This window comes from Artemia sp. Qi Xiang Cuo, chromosome 7 (assembly GCF_049724085.1).
Source record: "Artemia sp. Qi Xiang Cuo chromosome 7, ASM4972408v1, whole genome shotgun sequence".
NCBI classification, from domain to species: Eukaryota; Metazoa; Arthropoda; class Branchiopoda; order Anostraca; family Artemiidae; genus Artemia; species Artemia sp. Qi Xiang Cuo.
Genome location: NC_142800.1, coordinates 24,697,212 through 24,711,725, shown reverse-complemented (window position 1 = coordinate 24,711,725; position 14,514 = coordinate 24,697,212). Strand labels below are relative to the sequence as shown.

Genomic DNA, 14,514 nt, shown 5'->3' with positions numbered 1-14,514 from the left:
AATTCGTTTTGGAGTCTATTTAAGTTATCTTGCAAGTCTGTCTTCGATCTGCTGAGAAGAAGAACATCATCGGTGTAAGATAAGTCGGTACCGTGAAGTAGAAGAGATGAAAAGATGTGGTTCAGAATCTGAGAAATTGCATGTTTGAAAATGACAGGACTAAGAACACGTCCCGTTCTTTACTTTTCTTTGAAAAACTTAATTTGTGGAAAAAGTTTTTTAAATTAAGTTTTGTTTATTTTTTATTGACATAGTCATTTTCATGGAAAAAGAAAATAATATTTGTATATCTTTTCGTTTTTCTCTGTAAGAATCCATAGTTTGGCTTGCCATTGTATGTTGGAGAAACTTTAGCATACACCCTTTTGAATATCCTGTCACAAATAGTATTGTTTATTTTAGTTTTATACCTCTTCCAGTTGACGTGAAAAGTAAAACTTACTAACATTCCCAAAAATTTTCTTCCTATGCTCTTTGACAGCCTGAATACACTTATACTCTTTTGATTTAGTTAAATCGCAAAAAAAGAAGCAGTAAGAGTAGTAGCCCTGCGAGTTTAAACTCAATACCCTCAGTTGTTCTTGGGATATTTCTGAAATGTCTTATTGGCAACCAGCATACGCAAAGTTCTTTTTCATTTACTTTTCAAGGAACACTTACATTTAAAGAATAATGGGTAAATTGCATAAGTGTGGGGGGTTGATATACCCAATATCCCTAGAGACATACTTACTGGACCGTTCAACTATGCTGAACAAAATAGCTGTCTCAAAATTTTGATTGGAAGTATTTGGAAGATTATGGGCAAAGGAGGAGGGCCGTTTGTCCTCCAATCCCTTTTGACTCTTGAAAAGGACACTAGAACTTTTAATTTTCAATCGAATTAGTTCCTTTAAAAGTTTTAATGATGTTACTAGCTATGATGGAGCAACATCGCCTATGATATTGTTTATATGCCCTTTTGAAAACCTGCATACATATAGTCTTTTCGTTTAATTGAACTCCCCCTAAACGCTTCCTAAAACTTTTACCTTAATACCCTTATTGCTATTAGTTACAGTAAACGTAAAAGTAGCATTAAAAGTATGCACAGAGTGTCTTCTGGCTATTTCAAAACTCACCACAACTTACCCTGAAGGTCTAACTTAATAATGTAAACCGTTACTGAGATGTTGCTTTGTCACCCTTTTGACAATCTACATGCTCATAGCCATTTTTGATTTAGTTAAACAACGGCCTAAATATACCTTGAAAGCTTCACCTTAATACCATTAGTGTGTGTAAGAGCAATAGTTGTCATAGCAGTAGTAGCATAGGTAGCAGTATGCACATAGCACCTTTGGTTTCCTTCAACATCCCCTTCAACACACGAGGAAAGTTTCAAATTAATACCATCAACCGTTCCTGAAGCAATGCTGAAACGTTCTCTTCAGCCTGTGTGGGCATAGTGTGTTTCGATTTAGTTCAATAAAGTTTCGCCTTAATATCCTTAGCTTTAGTAGCAGTAGTAGTGGCACCGGTAGTAATAGTACTAGCATTAGTAATAGTAGCAGTAGAATCAATAGTATTAGGCATAGCTCTAGCAGCAGAAGTAGTAGTAGCAATAGTAATAATAGTAGCAGTAATAGTAGTAACAGTAGTAGTGGTAGTAGTAGTGTGAGTAGAACCAGTAGCATGAGGATGCAAATATTGTCTTTTGGTTAGTTCAACATCCCAAACAACAAGCCCTGTAAGTTTCTGACAACCTGAATAGAGGCTGTGTGTTGTGATTTAGTTCACCTTCCCCCTTAAAAAGAAAATTTCACCTTCATACCCTTAGGCATAATTGTAACAGTAGTCACAGTAGTAGTATTAGTAGTACCAGTAGTAGTATTAATCGTAATAGCACTCGTACTAGTAGCAGCAGTAGTATTAAAATATTACCTCTTGGTCAGTTGAACATCCTTCTCATCAAATCTTGGAAGTTTTAACTTAATACAATTAACCATTGCTATGACATTACCGATATATCCTTTTAATAACATGTATATTCATATACTATACTACTTGAAATTTTCATCTTAATATTCTAAGCCTTACAAGTAGTTGCAATAGAAGTAGTAGTAGTAGTAGTAAAAGTAACAGTGATAGTAGTATTAGTAGTAGCGTGCAGATATTGCCTTTTGGTCAGTTGATCTTCCCCTTTAAGAACTCTATGAAAGTTTCAAATCAATACCCAAATCAATTCTTGAGATACGTTCTTTTAACAATCTGAATACGCATAGTGTCTTTTGATTTAGTTCAAACTTGCCCTCAATATTCTCTCAAATTTTCACCCTCATAGTGCATATCACAGTAGTAGTGGTGGTAGTAGGAGATGTAGTAGCAGTATTTGTGTTGCATTATTAGTAGTAGTAACAGTAATAGCAGCAGTATTAATAAGAGAAGTAGCATGTACATGCAGCCTTTTGGTCAATTGAACATCCCCTCATGATGCCCCGGAAGTTTCATTTTGATATGGTAAGCCGTTCCAAAATATATTGCTGTTGTCCCCTTTTAACCCCCCCATTGACGCCCTTTTCATTTTAATACTCTATGCCTTACAAGTTGTCGCAATTGAAGTAGTAGTTGGAGTAATTAAGTATAAGTAGTAGTAGTAGTAGCAGTAGTATTATTAGTAAGACTAGGAATGCCAGTAGCGTTAATATTGGGAAGAACATATTACCTTTTTGTCAATTGATCTTCCCCTTTAAGCATCCTCTGAAAGTTCTAACTTAATACCCAAATTCATTCTTGAGATACACCTTTTTGAAAATCTACATGCACATAGTGTGTTTTGATTTAATTCAAATTCCCTCTGAAGATTTTGAACAATTTACTTTTTCATAAGTGTAGGTTTAATTCTACTAGCATCATAGGAGTAGTGATAGTACTAGGAGCAGTAGTAGCAGCAATAGTGTTGTATTAGTTGCCTGAATCAGCTCGAAGGTGCCACGCTTTTAGCTTGTTAAAAAAAATCACTATTTTTTTTGGATTCTTAGAGGTTTATTCTTTTTTGTATAGGATTGACTGTGTAAGATTCGTAATCCGTTTAATTCATTTAATATTTATTGTTTTTTTTCTTCTGTCTAATTTTTAGTTTTTTTTGCAGAGTGATCTTATAACCATTGCAACCCTATTTTTTCTCTCTATTTTCTTTGTTTTTATTCTCTGATTTAATGCTTAAACGACTTGTATGTCATTTACAGGCCATGGAGCCTTTTTGGATATTATTGTATTCATTGTTTGTTTATTTCATTGTGAATGAATATTATCTTATGTTATGTTTTCACAAGGCGCAACCTACCTGCAAGTCCACCAGCAATAATTATCACACCAGCCTCTTCTTTGAAACCTCTTGATTTGAAAATGTCGGTTATTACATCGTAGGTCACAACGTAAATTCCGAAGGAAGGAATGTCTCTAAAAAGAAATTAATTTTATTATTGGATTAACATGTAAGAACAGTTCCATTAGAGGTACTATCAATAATGGCATATTTTAACTTACAAAAACCGAAAAGATTTAAATTATTCTTTTATTTTCTATTGAAAAAGACCATGTCAATTAAAAACCAAAAGAAATTAATTTAAAAAACCTTTCTCCCGGAATAAGATTTTCAAAGAAAAGTAAAGAGCGTCCAACCAAACATTAGCAGAAATAAAAAAAAATAATCTTAAAAGCGTAAAAATACCAAAAATAACACACAATAAATAAATGAAACCCAAACGAACAGAAATTACAATAAATAACCGAAACAAACTCAAAACGACCAGATATTTAGATGAGTGGGGCTGACACCCCCCATGCCTTATGAAGACCAGAACATAATTTGCACTTTACTGATAACACAATATGTTTAAATGTTTTCACTTTTTTAACTCCAATAAAACCAAAATTATTAAGACTTTAAGGAAGCAATATCAATATATGTATATTAAACTGTCAATCTATATTCATTTGTTGTTTTGTTCAATAATCTTGGTTATGATGTTTTTGTTATTTTTTCCAATATTATTAGAAATAGGAACATTCAGCTCGAAATAAAGATTATTTTCAGTAAAGCGCAAATTATGTTCTGGTCTCAGATTCGGTGGGCGTTAACCCCACTCATCTTAGTCCCTGTTTGTTTTGAATTTGACTCGATTATTTATTGTATTTTCTGTTCGTTTGGGTTTCATTTATTTATTATTGGTTGTTTTTTGGTAGTTTTACAATTGGAAAATTATTTGATTTTATTTATGTATATTTTTTATTTTATTTTTTAATGTAGTTCTTTACTTTTCTTTGAAAAACTTAATTCGTGTAAGAAATTTTTCAAATTAATTAAAAAAAACGACAACAAAAAACAAAGAATTAGCCGTATCCCAGTTCAAAAACGAACAGAAATTATTCCGTATATGAAAGGGGCTGTTCCCTCCTCAACACCTCACTCTTTACACTAAGGTTTGACTCTTTTTCACCACTCTACTTTTTTTAACAATAAAAAACTTTAGCGTAAAGGGAGAGGCGTTAAGAAGGGGACAGCCCCTTTCATATACGGAATAATTTCTGTTCGTTTTAAGTTTTAACGTCGTTCCTTATTTTCAGTTAAAAAAAACTTTTTTTTTTTATTTAATAAAGTAAAAGCATTTAATTGGATCTGTGGAGACGCACTACTGGAGCGGGTAAGCAGGTAAGCGAAGATTTTAAAGTAAAAGCATTTTTTCTTTTTTTTGGTCCTTAACAAGTTATCTTCTAGGATCTTTATTATTATTGATGTCTGTGTTATGTTTTTTCTTGAATAAAATTGAATTGAATTGAAATGGTGTTGAAATCGTTGAAAAATCGTTGAAATGGTGTTAATGCACAATGGAAACGAAACGAAATTAAAAAAATCGTTGAAATGGTGTTAATGCACAATGGAAACGAAACGAAATTAAAAAAATCGTTGAAATGGTGTTAATGCACAATGGAAACGAAACGAAATTAAAAAAATCGTTGAAATGGTGTTAATGCACAATGGAAACGTTACTGTCTCCAAGCGGTATTTTTTAATTTGTTATGTGTTTCCCCATCATGCTATACATTTTATAGGATATACTGGTAAAACCTAGTATTTACCCATTTTAGGGTTTACGTAGTATATTGGGATAAGAGATACTTATTGACATTAAAATTCAGGACAGCCTACCTTAAACACATAATAGACAGTCCTCTGTAGAGTCCTTTAACGCCACAAGTCCTAACGATTTCTCTTATGCATGAAATGGGTCCTTTTAAGTTTGATTCATAATGATTTTTCCAAACTTTACTATTACTTCCTAGTCCTGAAAGCATAGATAGATCGTGTATTTCCAAAGCCCAAGAGCCATATACACACAAAAATTTATAAAAAATAAATAAATCACAACAGAACAAATTATGAAAAACACAGAACTATGGTACATAGCAAAAAATACTAAATGGTAATTTATCGAGAAAATAAATATAATTCCATATAATACATAATAATTAATTGTAAAAACTTTTCCTTCTTTCTAATCCCTTCTCTATGTACGCACTAATAAGAAATATTGTGGTTGGATTACTACTTTGTAAAATACCAGGAAGCAGCAAAACAATCCCATGTAAGTATTTTCCCTTAAATCGGAGACCACACGGCACTTTCGGAGAAAACGGTCCAAATCTTCGTCCTCATCTCTACAAAGAGGACACACATACCGACCTTCAGGATCAACTATCCCCCTGTCGAACACCTTTTGCCTGCTCTGGATTGGAAGGTAATTCGCCCTAAGCTGAATCCATCGACATAAAATTATAGCCGGTAAATTAAATTCAAAATAAACTTCCTCTCCAAACTAGGTTTAACCTGATTATAATGATTCAATGTTGTAGAACTTAAAACCAGCCCCTGCCAATACTGTTATTCTTGACCCTCTAAGATAAATCGTACCTGGCTTACTAAATTTGTTGGTAGATCACGGGAACCAAGACCATCATTTCATAAGTAAGGCATTTCCGCTCTTTCTAGTAATGACCTAATTTGGGATGGCCACGACGTTTTCGAACCATAACTCAACATCTGATAATAAGCTGCTCTTACTAGTCTATTTTCATTACACCTAATGAGCTTCAACCAAAATCTAAGCATCAAAATAGACCAACGTAGTTTTAATGAAAACATGCCCATATCACCTTTCAGAATCTGTGAATGAGTTGTCTGATGTAACCCAAACAGTCTTTTATAATACTGGAGCTTGAGGGACTCCACCTTTTGTGCCGCTTCTCCGCCCCAAATCTCTGCCCATATTCTATTACGGGTAATTTTCTTTTTTATCAAGTAATCTTTTATGCATTTTTAGGTTTTTAATTCCCATTATCGTCGAATTTCTAAAAATTGCAGACATGGCTACTTTGCCTCTATTAATAATTTCATCAACATGACTCATTAAACTTCCATTATACGATAAAACAAATCCTAAATATTTTATTCTTTTAATTACTTTCAGTTCTTTATTATTAGATTTAAATCTATCTCCGCCACTTAGTTTTCTTTTTTTAAAAATAACAACTTCACTCTTTTCAACATTCAGCCCTAATTTTTTCACCTGCAAATATTCTTCTATAAGACTCAGAAGCGTCTGAAGATCTTGCGGTGTACTAGACACCAAAGCAATATCATCTGCAAATAATAAAAGTGATAGTTCATGGATCCCAAGACTAACTTTCGAAGCCCATCTATTCTCTAGAAAATCAACAACATCATTTATAAAAATATTAAACAATTTAGGAGAAAGAGTGCTGCCCTGTTTTACTCCTAGCTTAATATTAAAAAGCCTAGAAAATCTGTTGCCAACTAACACGATTCCACTCACACAAATATACATACTCACTATCAACCTCACAAATAAATGACGGAGGCCAATTTTAAACAGGGCATCCTTCAATAGCTCTCTGTCGACACTGACGAACGCCTTATGGAGGTCCAGAAATCCCACATAAAGACAAGTTTTTCCTTTCCATACTTATTATTTAATACCTTTAAAATAAATATTGTATCTACTGTCCCGTACCCTGTCCTAAACCCTCCTTGTTCTTCATGTATTATATTATTTTTATTTAACCATTTAGAAAACCTCGTATCTAATATTTTCTCTATTACCTTACTTAAAGCAGGGACAAGCGCTATTAAACGATAATTCATGTGCAACTTGGGGTTTCCTCTCTTAAAAAGCGGCATAAGCCATGATCTCTTCCACTCATTTGGCCACTGTCCTGAAGTTAACACCTTATTACAAAGAAAAACAATTATCGGCATAAAAATTTAAAGAAACTTCTTAAATAACGTTATTGGTACTCCATCAACACCTGCAGCCGAACCTCCTTTCAAATTCTTGAATACAAACTTAATCTCATCATTACTCACTTCCCCTACTAAATCATAATCATGCTCCTTCATAGGATAAACAACCATCTCTGGGGTGTGTGCTACCTCTTGTATTTCTGCACAATCACCTTCCAAGCTTTCTAGGTAATCAGGCGAGGTCTGAAACAACCTGTGTATTTTCTTTTCCATTTCCACTATCTTTCCTTATATAACCCCAAAACTTCTTAAAATCTTTATTTCTAAAATAATCTGCAATATCCTGTTTCTTCTTATTCGCAAACTCTTTTTTTCCTTTTTATTAATCTTTTATAATCTCTTCTTTTATCTTTATATTCGGCTATCTTAAACTTTGACCTTCAGTTCTATCGCATTCTTTTAAACGATTCAATAAATATCTCAGCTTTTCTTTCATTAACTTACATTCCAAATCAAAATATCGCTAATCTTTGTCTCTTTTTTTTTGGTCAGGTTACACGATACTGCACAACTGCAAATTATTTCATTTAACTCCATAATTATACCATGTATATCTTTTCCATCTTCTTCTAACGCTTTCAACTTATTTGTTACATGCAACTTCATAAGCTCCCTTTTAAATGTTTCAAAATCATTATCGGATAAATCATATCTAATTCGTTTTCCTAAGCCATCTGATCTAAGCTCTCCATTACATAAATTTCTAATTCGAAGACCATCATCCTGAAGCTTCCCAGTCTTCAACTCGATTCAATCAATTCAGGTGCAAATTGCGTATTAATCAGCGCATAATCTAAAACACTTGGAGTTGGGCCCGAAAGGCAAGTAAACTCACCCAGATCCTTATCATTTCCAAACCTTCCATTCACAATCATCAGACCAAGTTCCCCGCAAAGCGACAGAAGCTTTCTTCCCCAAACATTTATTTTTCTTTTTTCATCCTTATTCCTTTGCGGTAAACTACAACAAATTAGGACCAAATCTCCTAAATCTGGGATTCATAAGTCTGGAGCCCTCCCCCCATTTTTTTAATACTTTTTTTTGCGCACATGTGTTTTGATGTTTCAAAGTTCATTTTGGATCTTTTTCGTTGAAATGCAAGAGTTGGAATATTTCAGTAGTGTTTTGTCGTGGTTAATCATTTCACTGTTAAATTCTCTTGATGTTTCAAAGTTCATATTGTATCTTTTTCTTTGAAATGCAAGAGTTGGATTATTTCAGTAGTTTTTTCTCCTGGTTTACCATGTCCTTGTTACATTTTCGTGATGTTTCAAAGTTCATTTTAGATCTTTTTTGTTGAAATGAAGAATTAGATTATTTCAGTAGTGTTTTCTTATGGTTTATCATTTAACTGTTACATTATCCTGAAGTTTCAAAGTTCATATCGATATTTTTTCATTGAAAAGCAGGAGGCGGAATATTTCAGTTGTGTTTCGTCGTTATTTACCATGTCACTGTTCCATTTTAGTAACGTTTCAAAGTTCATTTTGTATTTTTGAAAAAAAATCCTAAATGAACTTTGAAACATTAAGAGAATGTAAGAGTGACAAGGTAAACCCTGACAAAACACTACTGAAATATTCCAACTCGTATATTTCAAGGTATTAAATCCAAAATGAACTTTGAAACATCAAGAGAATGTAACAGTGACAATGGAAACTGCGACAAAACACTACTGAAACATTCCATCTCTTACATTTCAACAAAAAAAAATCCAAAATGAACTTTGAAACATCATGAAAATGTAACAGTGACAAGGTAAACCACGACAAAACACTACTGAAATATTCCAACTCTTACATTTCAACGAAAAAAAAAATCTAAAAGAACTTTGAAACATCAAGAGAATGTAACAGTGACAAGGTAAACCACGACGAAACACTACTGAAATATTCCAACTCTTACATTTCAACAAAAAAAAAATTGAAAATGAACTTTGAAATATCTTTAGAATGTAACAGTGACAAGGTAAACCACAACAAAACACTACTGAAATATTCCAACTCTTGCATTTCAACGAAAAAGTTCAAAATGAACTTTGAAACATCAAGAGAATGTAACTGTGAAATGGTAAACCACGACAAAACACTACAATAAAGACACTACTATAAAGACTACATCCAGTTGGAACACTATGATAACAAGGTGAAATTTCAATATTGGAATATTCTTATCCAAGAGTTAAAAATATAGACAGGAAAAGATAACTGATTGACACAATTTCTCCATGAGACAAGATAAATTTGAAAGTAAAAACGAAAATGGTAAACCATCTGAGGGAATGCTAACTCCTATTAAGAGATACATATTATTTTTTTTATGAGGGCTGTTCTCGACTGTGTTCAGTATAATACACAACTAGCATTTGAATAGTGTTATAAGGTCCCCTACCCCACCCCCAAAGGGCCCCCCGGGCCCCTAAAGCCCCCCACAGCCCCCAAAGAGCCCCCGGGCCCCAAAGAGCCCCCTCCCCTTCCTCCCCTCCTCTCCTCCCCCTCCCATCCCCTCCCCCTCCCCCATTTTTTTAATACTTTTTCTTGCGCACATGGTTTTTGGTGTTTCAAAGTTCATTTTGGATCTTTTTCGTCTAAATGCAAGAGTTTGATTATTTCAGTAGTGTTTTGTCGTGGTTTACCATGTCACTGTTACAAAACACTACTGAAATATTCCAACTCTTACATTTCAAAAAAAAAAATCTAAAATGAACTTTGAAACGTCAAGAGAATGTAAAAGTTACATGGTAAACCATGAGAAAACACTACTGAAGTAATCCAACTCTTCCATTTCAACGAAAAAGATCCAAAATGAACTTTGAAACATCATGAGAATGTAACAGTGACAAGGTAAACCATGAGAAAACACTACTGAAATAATCCAACTCTTGCATTTCAACGGAAAAGATCCAAAACGAACTTTGAAACGTCGAAAGAATGTAACAGTGACAAGGTAAACCATGACAAAACACTACTGAAATATTCCAACTCTTACATTTCAACAAAAAAAACAAATCTAAAATGAACTTTGAAACGTCAAGAGAATGTAAAAGTGACATGGTAAACCATGAGAAAACACTACTGAAGTAATCCAACTCTTCCATTTCAACGAAAAAGATCCAAAATGAACTTTGAAACATCATGAGAATGTAACAGTGACAAGTTAAACCATGAGAAAACACTACTTAAATAATCCAACTCTTGCATTTCAACGGAAAAGATCCAAAACGAACTTTGAAACGTCGAAAGAATGTAACAGTGACAAGGTAAACCATGACAAAACACTACTGAAATATTCCAACTCTTACATTTCAACAAAAAAAACAAATCTAAAATGAACTTTGAAACGTCAAGAGAATGTAAAAGTTACATGGTAAACCATGAGAAAACACTAATGAAGTAATCCAACTCTTCCATTTCAACGAAAAAGATCCAAAATGAACTTTGAAACATCATGAGAATGTAACAGTGACAAGGTAAACCATGAGAAAATACTACTTAAATAATCCAACTCTTGCATTTCAACGAAAAAGATCCAAAATGAACTTTGAAACGTCGAAAGAATGTAACAGTGACAAGGTAAACCATGACAAAACACTACTGAAATATTCCAATTGTTACATTTCAACGAAAAGAAATCTAAATGAACTTTGAAACGTCAATAGAATGTAACAGTGACATGGTAAACCACGACGAAACACTACTGAAATAATCCAACTCTTGCATTTCAACGAAAAAGATCCAAAATGAATTTTGAAACGTCAAGAGAATGTAACAGTGACATGGCAAACCACGACAAAACATTACTGAAATATTCCAACTCTTGCATTTCAATGAAAAAAAAATCCATATGAATTTTGCAACATCAAGAGAATGTAACAGTAACAAGGTAAACCACGACAAAAACTACTGAAATATTCCAACTCTTGCATTTCAACGAAAAAAACATAAAATGAACTTTGAAACAACAAGAGAATGTAACAGTGACAAGGTAAACCACGACAAAACACTACTGAAATAATCCAACTCTTGCATTTCAAAGAAAAAGATCTAGAATCAACTTTGAAAAATCAAGAGAGTGTAACAGTGACACGGTAAACCACGACAAAACAATACTGAAACATTCCAATTCATGCATTTAAATGTAAAAGATCCAAAATGAACTTTGAAACATCAAGAGAATGTAACAGTGACATGGTAAACCAAGAAAAAACACTACTGAAATATTCCAACTAATGCATTTCAACTAAAACGATCCAAAATGAACTTTGAAACATCAAGAGAATGTAACAGTGTCAAGGTAAACCATGAGAAAACACTACTGAAATATTCCAACTCTTGCATTTCAACGAAAAAGATCTAAAATGAACTTTGAAACGTCAAGAGAATGTAACAGTAACAAGGTAAACCAGGAGAAAACACTACTGAAATATTCCAACTCTTATATTTCAACAAAAAAAAATTCGACAAAGAAAAATCATAAATAAAACTTTAAAACATCAAGAGAATGTAACAGTGATAAAGTAAACCACGACAAAACACTAGTGAAATATTCCAACTCTTGCATTTCAACGAAAAAAAAATCCAGATGAACTTTGAAACATCAAGAGAATGTAACAGTGACATGGTAAACCACGAGAAAAAACTACTGAAATATTCCAACTCTTACATTTCAACAAAAAAATCTAAAATGAACTTTGAAACATCAAGAGAATGTAACAGTGACATGGTAAACCACGACAAAACACTACTTAAATATTCCAAATCTTAAATTTCAACAAAAAAAAAAAAATCTAAAATGAAATTTGAAACATAAAGAGAATGCAACAGTAGCAAGGCAAACCACGAGAAAACACTAATGAAATATTCCAACTCTTGAATTTAAATGAAAAAGATTCAAAATGGACTTTGAAACCTCAAGAGAATGTAACAGTGAAATGGTAAACCACGACAAAACATTACTGAAATAATCCAAGTCAATCATTTCAACGAAAAGGATCCAAAATGAACTTTGAAACATCAAGAGAATGTAACAGTGACAAGGTAAACCACGACAAAACACTACTGAAATATTCCAAGTCTTGCATTTCAACGAAAAAGATCCAAAATGAACTTTGAAACGTTAAGAGAATGTAACAGTGACAAGGTAAACCACGATAAAACACTACTGAAATAATCCAACTCTTGCATTTCAACGAAAACCATCCAAAATGAACTTTGAAACATCAAAAGAATGTAACAGTGACATGGTAAACCACAACAAAACACTATTGAAAAAATCCAACTCTTGCAATTCAACGAAAAAATCAAAAATGAACTTTGAAACATCAAGAGAATGTAACAGTGACAAGGTAAACCACGACAAAACACTACTGAAATATTCCAACTCAGCATTTCAACGAAAAATATCTAAAATGAACTTTGAAACAACAAGAGAATGTAACAGTGACAAGGTAAACCACTACAAAAAACTACTGAAATAATCCAAGTCATGCATTTCAACGAAAAGGATCCAAAATGAACTTTGAAACATCAAGAGAATGTAACAGTAACAAGGTAAACCACGACAAAAACTACTGAAATATTCCAACTCTTACATTTCAACGAAAAAAATACAAAATGAACTTTGAAACATCAATAGAATGTAACAGTGACAAGGTAAACCACGACAAAACACTACTGAATTAATCCAACTCTTGCAGTTCAACGAAAAAGATCCAAAATAAACTTTGAAGCTTCAAGAGAATGTAATAGTGACATGGTTAACCACGACAAAACGCTACAGAAATATTCCAACTCTTGCATTTCAACGAAAAAGATCCAAAATGAACTTTGAAACATCAAGAGAATGTAACAGTGACATGGTAAACCAGGACAAAACACTACTGAAATAATCCAACTCATGCATTTCAACGAAAATGATCCAAAATGAACTTTAAAACATCAAGAGAATGTAACAGTATCAAGGTAAACCATGAGAAAACACTACTGAAATATTCCAACTCTTGCATTTCAACGAAAAAGATCTAAAATGAACTTTGAACCGTCAAGATAATGTAACAGTAACAACTTAAACCAGGATAAAAAACTAATTAAATATTCAAACTATTAAATTTAAAAAAAAAAAATTTCGAAAAAAAACAAAATCCAAAATTAAATTTGAAAAATAAATATAATGTAAAATTTACAATTTAAAACAATACAAAAAACTAATGAAATAATAAAGCTATTAAATATCAAAAAAAAAAAAATCTAAAATGAAATTTGAAAAAGAAAGAGAATGTAACAGTAGCAAGGTAAACCACGAGAAAACACTACTGTAATATTCCAACTCTTGCATTTCAATGAAAAAGATTCAAAATGGACTTTGAAACCTCAAGAGAATGTAACAGTGAAATGGTAAACCACGACAAAACACTACTGAAATAATCCAAGTCATGCATTTCAACGAAAAGGATCCAAAATGAACTTTAAAACATCAAGAGAATGTAACAGTATCAAGGTAAACCATGAGAAAACACTACTGAAATATTCCAACTCTTGCATTTCAACGAAAAAGATCTAAAATGAACTTTGAACCGTCAAGAGAATGTAACAGTAACAACGTAAACCAGGAGAAAACACTACTGAAATATTCCAACTCTTACATTTCAACAAAAAAAATTTCGAAAAAAAAAAAAAATCCAAAATGAACTTTGAAAAAACAAGAGAATGTAACAGTGACATGTTAAACCACGAGAAAACACTACTGAAATATTCCAACTATTAAATCTCAAAAAAAAAAAAAATCTAAAATGAACTTTGAAACATGAAGAGAATGTAACAGTAGCAAGGTAAACCACGAGAAAATACTACTGTAATATTTCAACTCTTGCATTTCAATGAAAAAGATTCAAAATGGACTTTGAAACCTCAAGAGAATGTAAAAGTGAAATGGTAAACCACGACAAAACACTACTGAAATAATCCAAGTCATGCATTCCAACGAAAAGGATCCAAAATGAACTTTGAAACATCAAGAGAATGTAACAGTGACATGGTAAACCACGACAAAATACTAGTGAAATATTTAAACTCTTGCATTTCCATGAAAAGAATAAAAAATTAGCTTTGAAACGTAAAGAGAATATAACAGTGACATGTTAAGCTACAACACAA

General features: G+C 32.6%; 1 protein-coding gene across 4 annotated transcripts in view; it reads right to left on the bottom strand.

Annotated features, from left to right (window-relative positions):
• The window catches only part of LOC148950082 (methylated amino-acid transporter SLC25A45-like), an 81,149-nt gene that overhangs the window by 5,683 nt on the left and 60,952 nt on the right, over nt 1-14,514 (bottom strand). For all 4 annotated transcript variants that reach the window (XM_089092113.1, XM_089092115.1, XM_089092116.1 and 1 more), the window contains exons 5-6: nt 5,192-5,327; nt 3,326-3,441 (exon numbers count right to left, since the gene is read on the bottom strand). In XM_089092113.1, the coding sequence (XP_088948239.1) occupies nt 3,326-3,441; nt 5,192-5,327 (252 nt within the window). The remainder of the gene's footprint in view (nt 1-3,325; nt 3,442-5,191; nt 5,328-14,514) is intronic.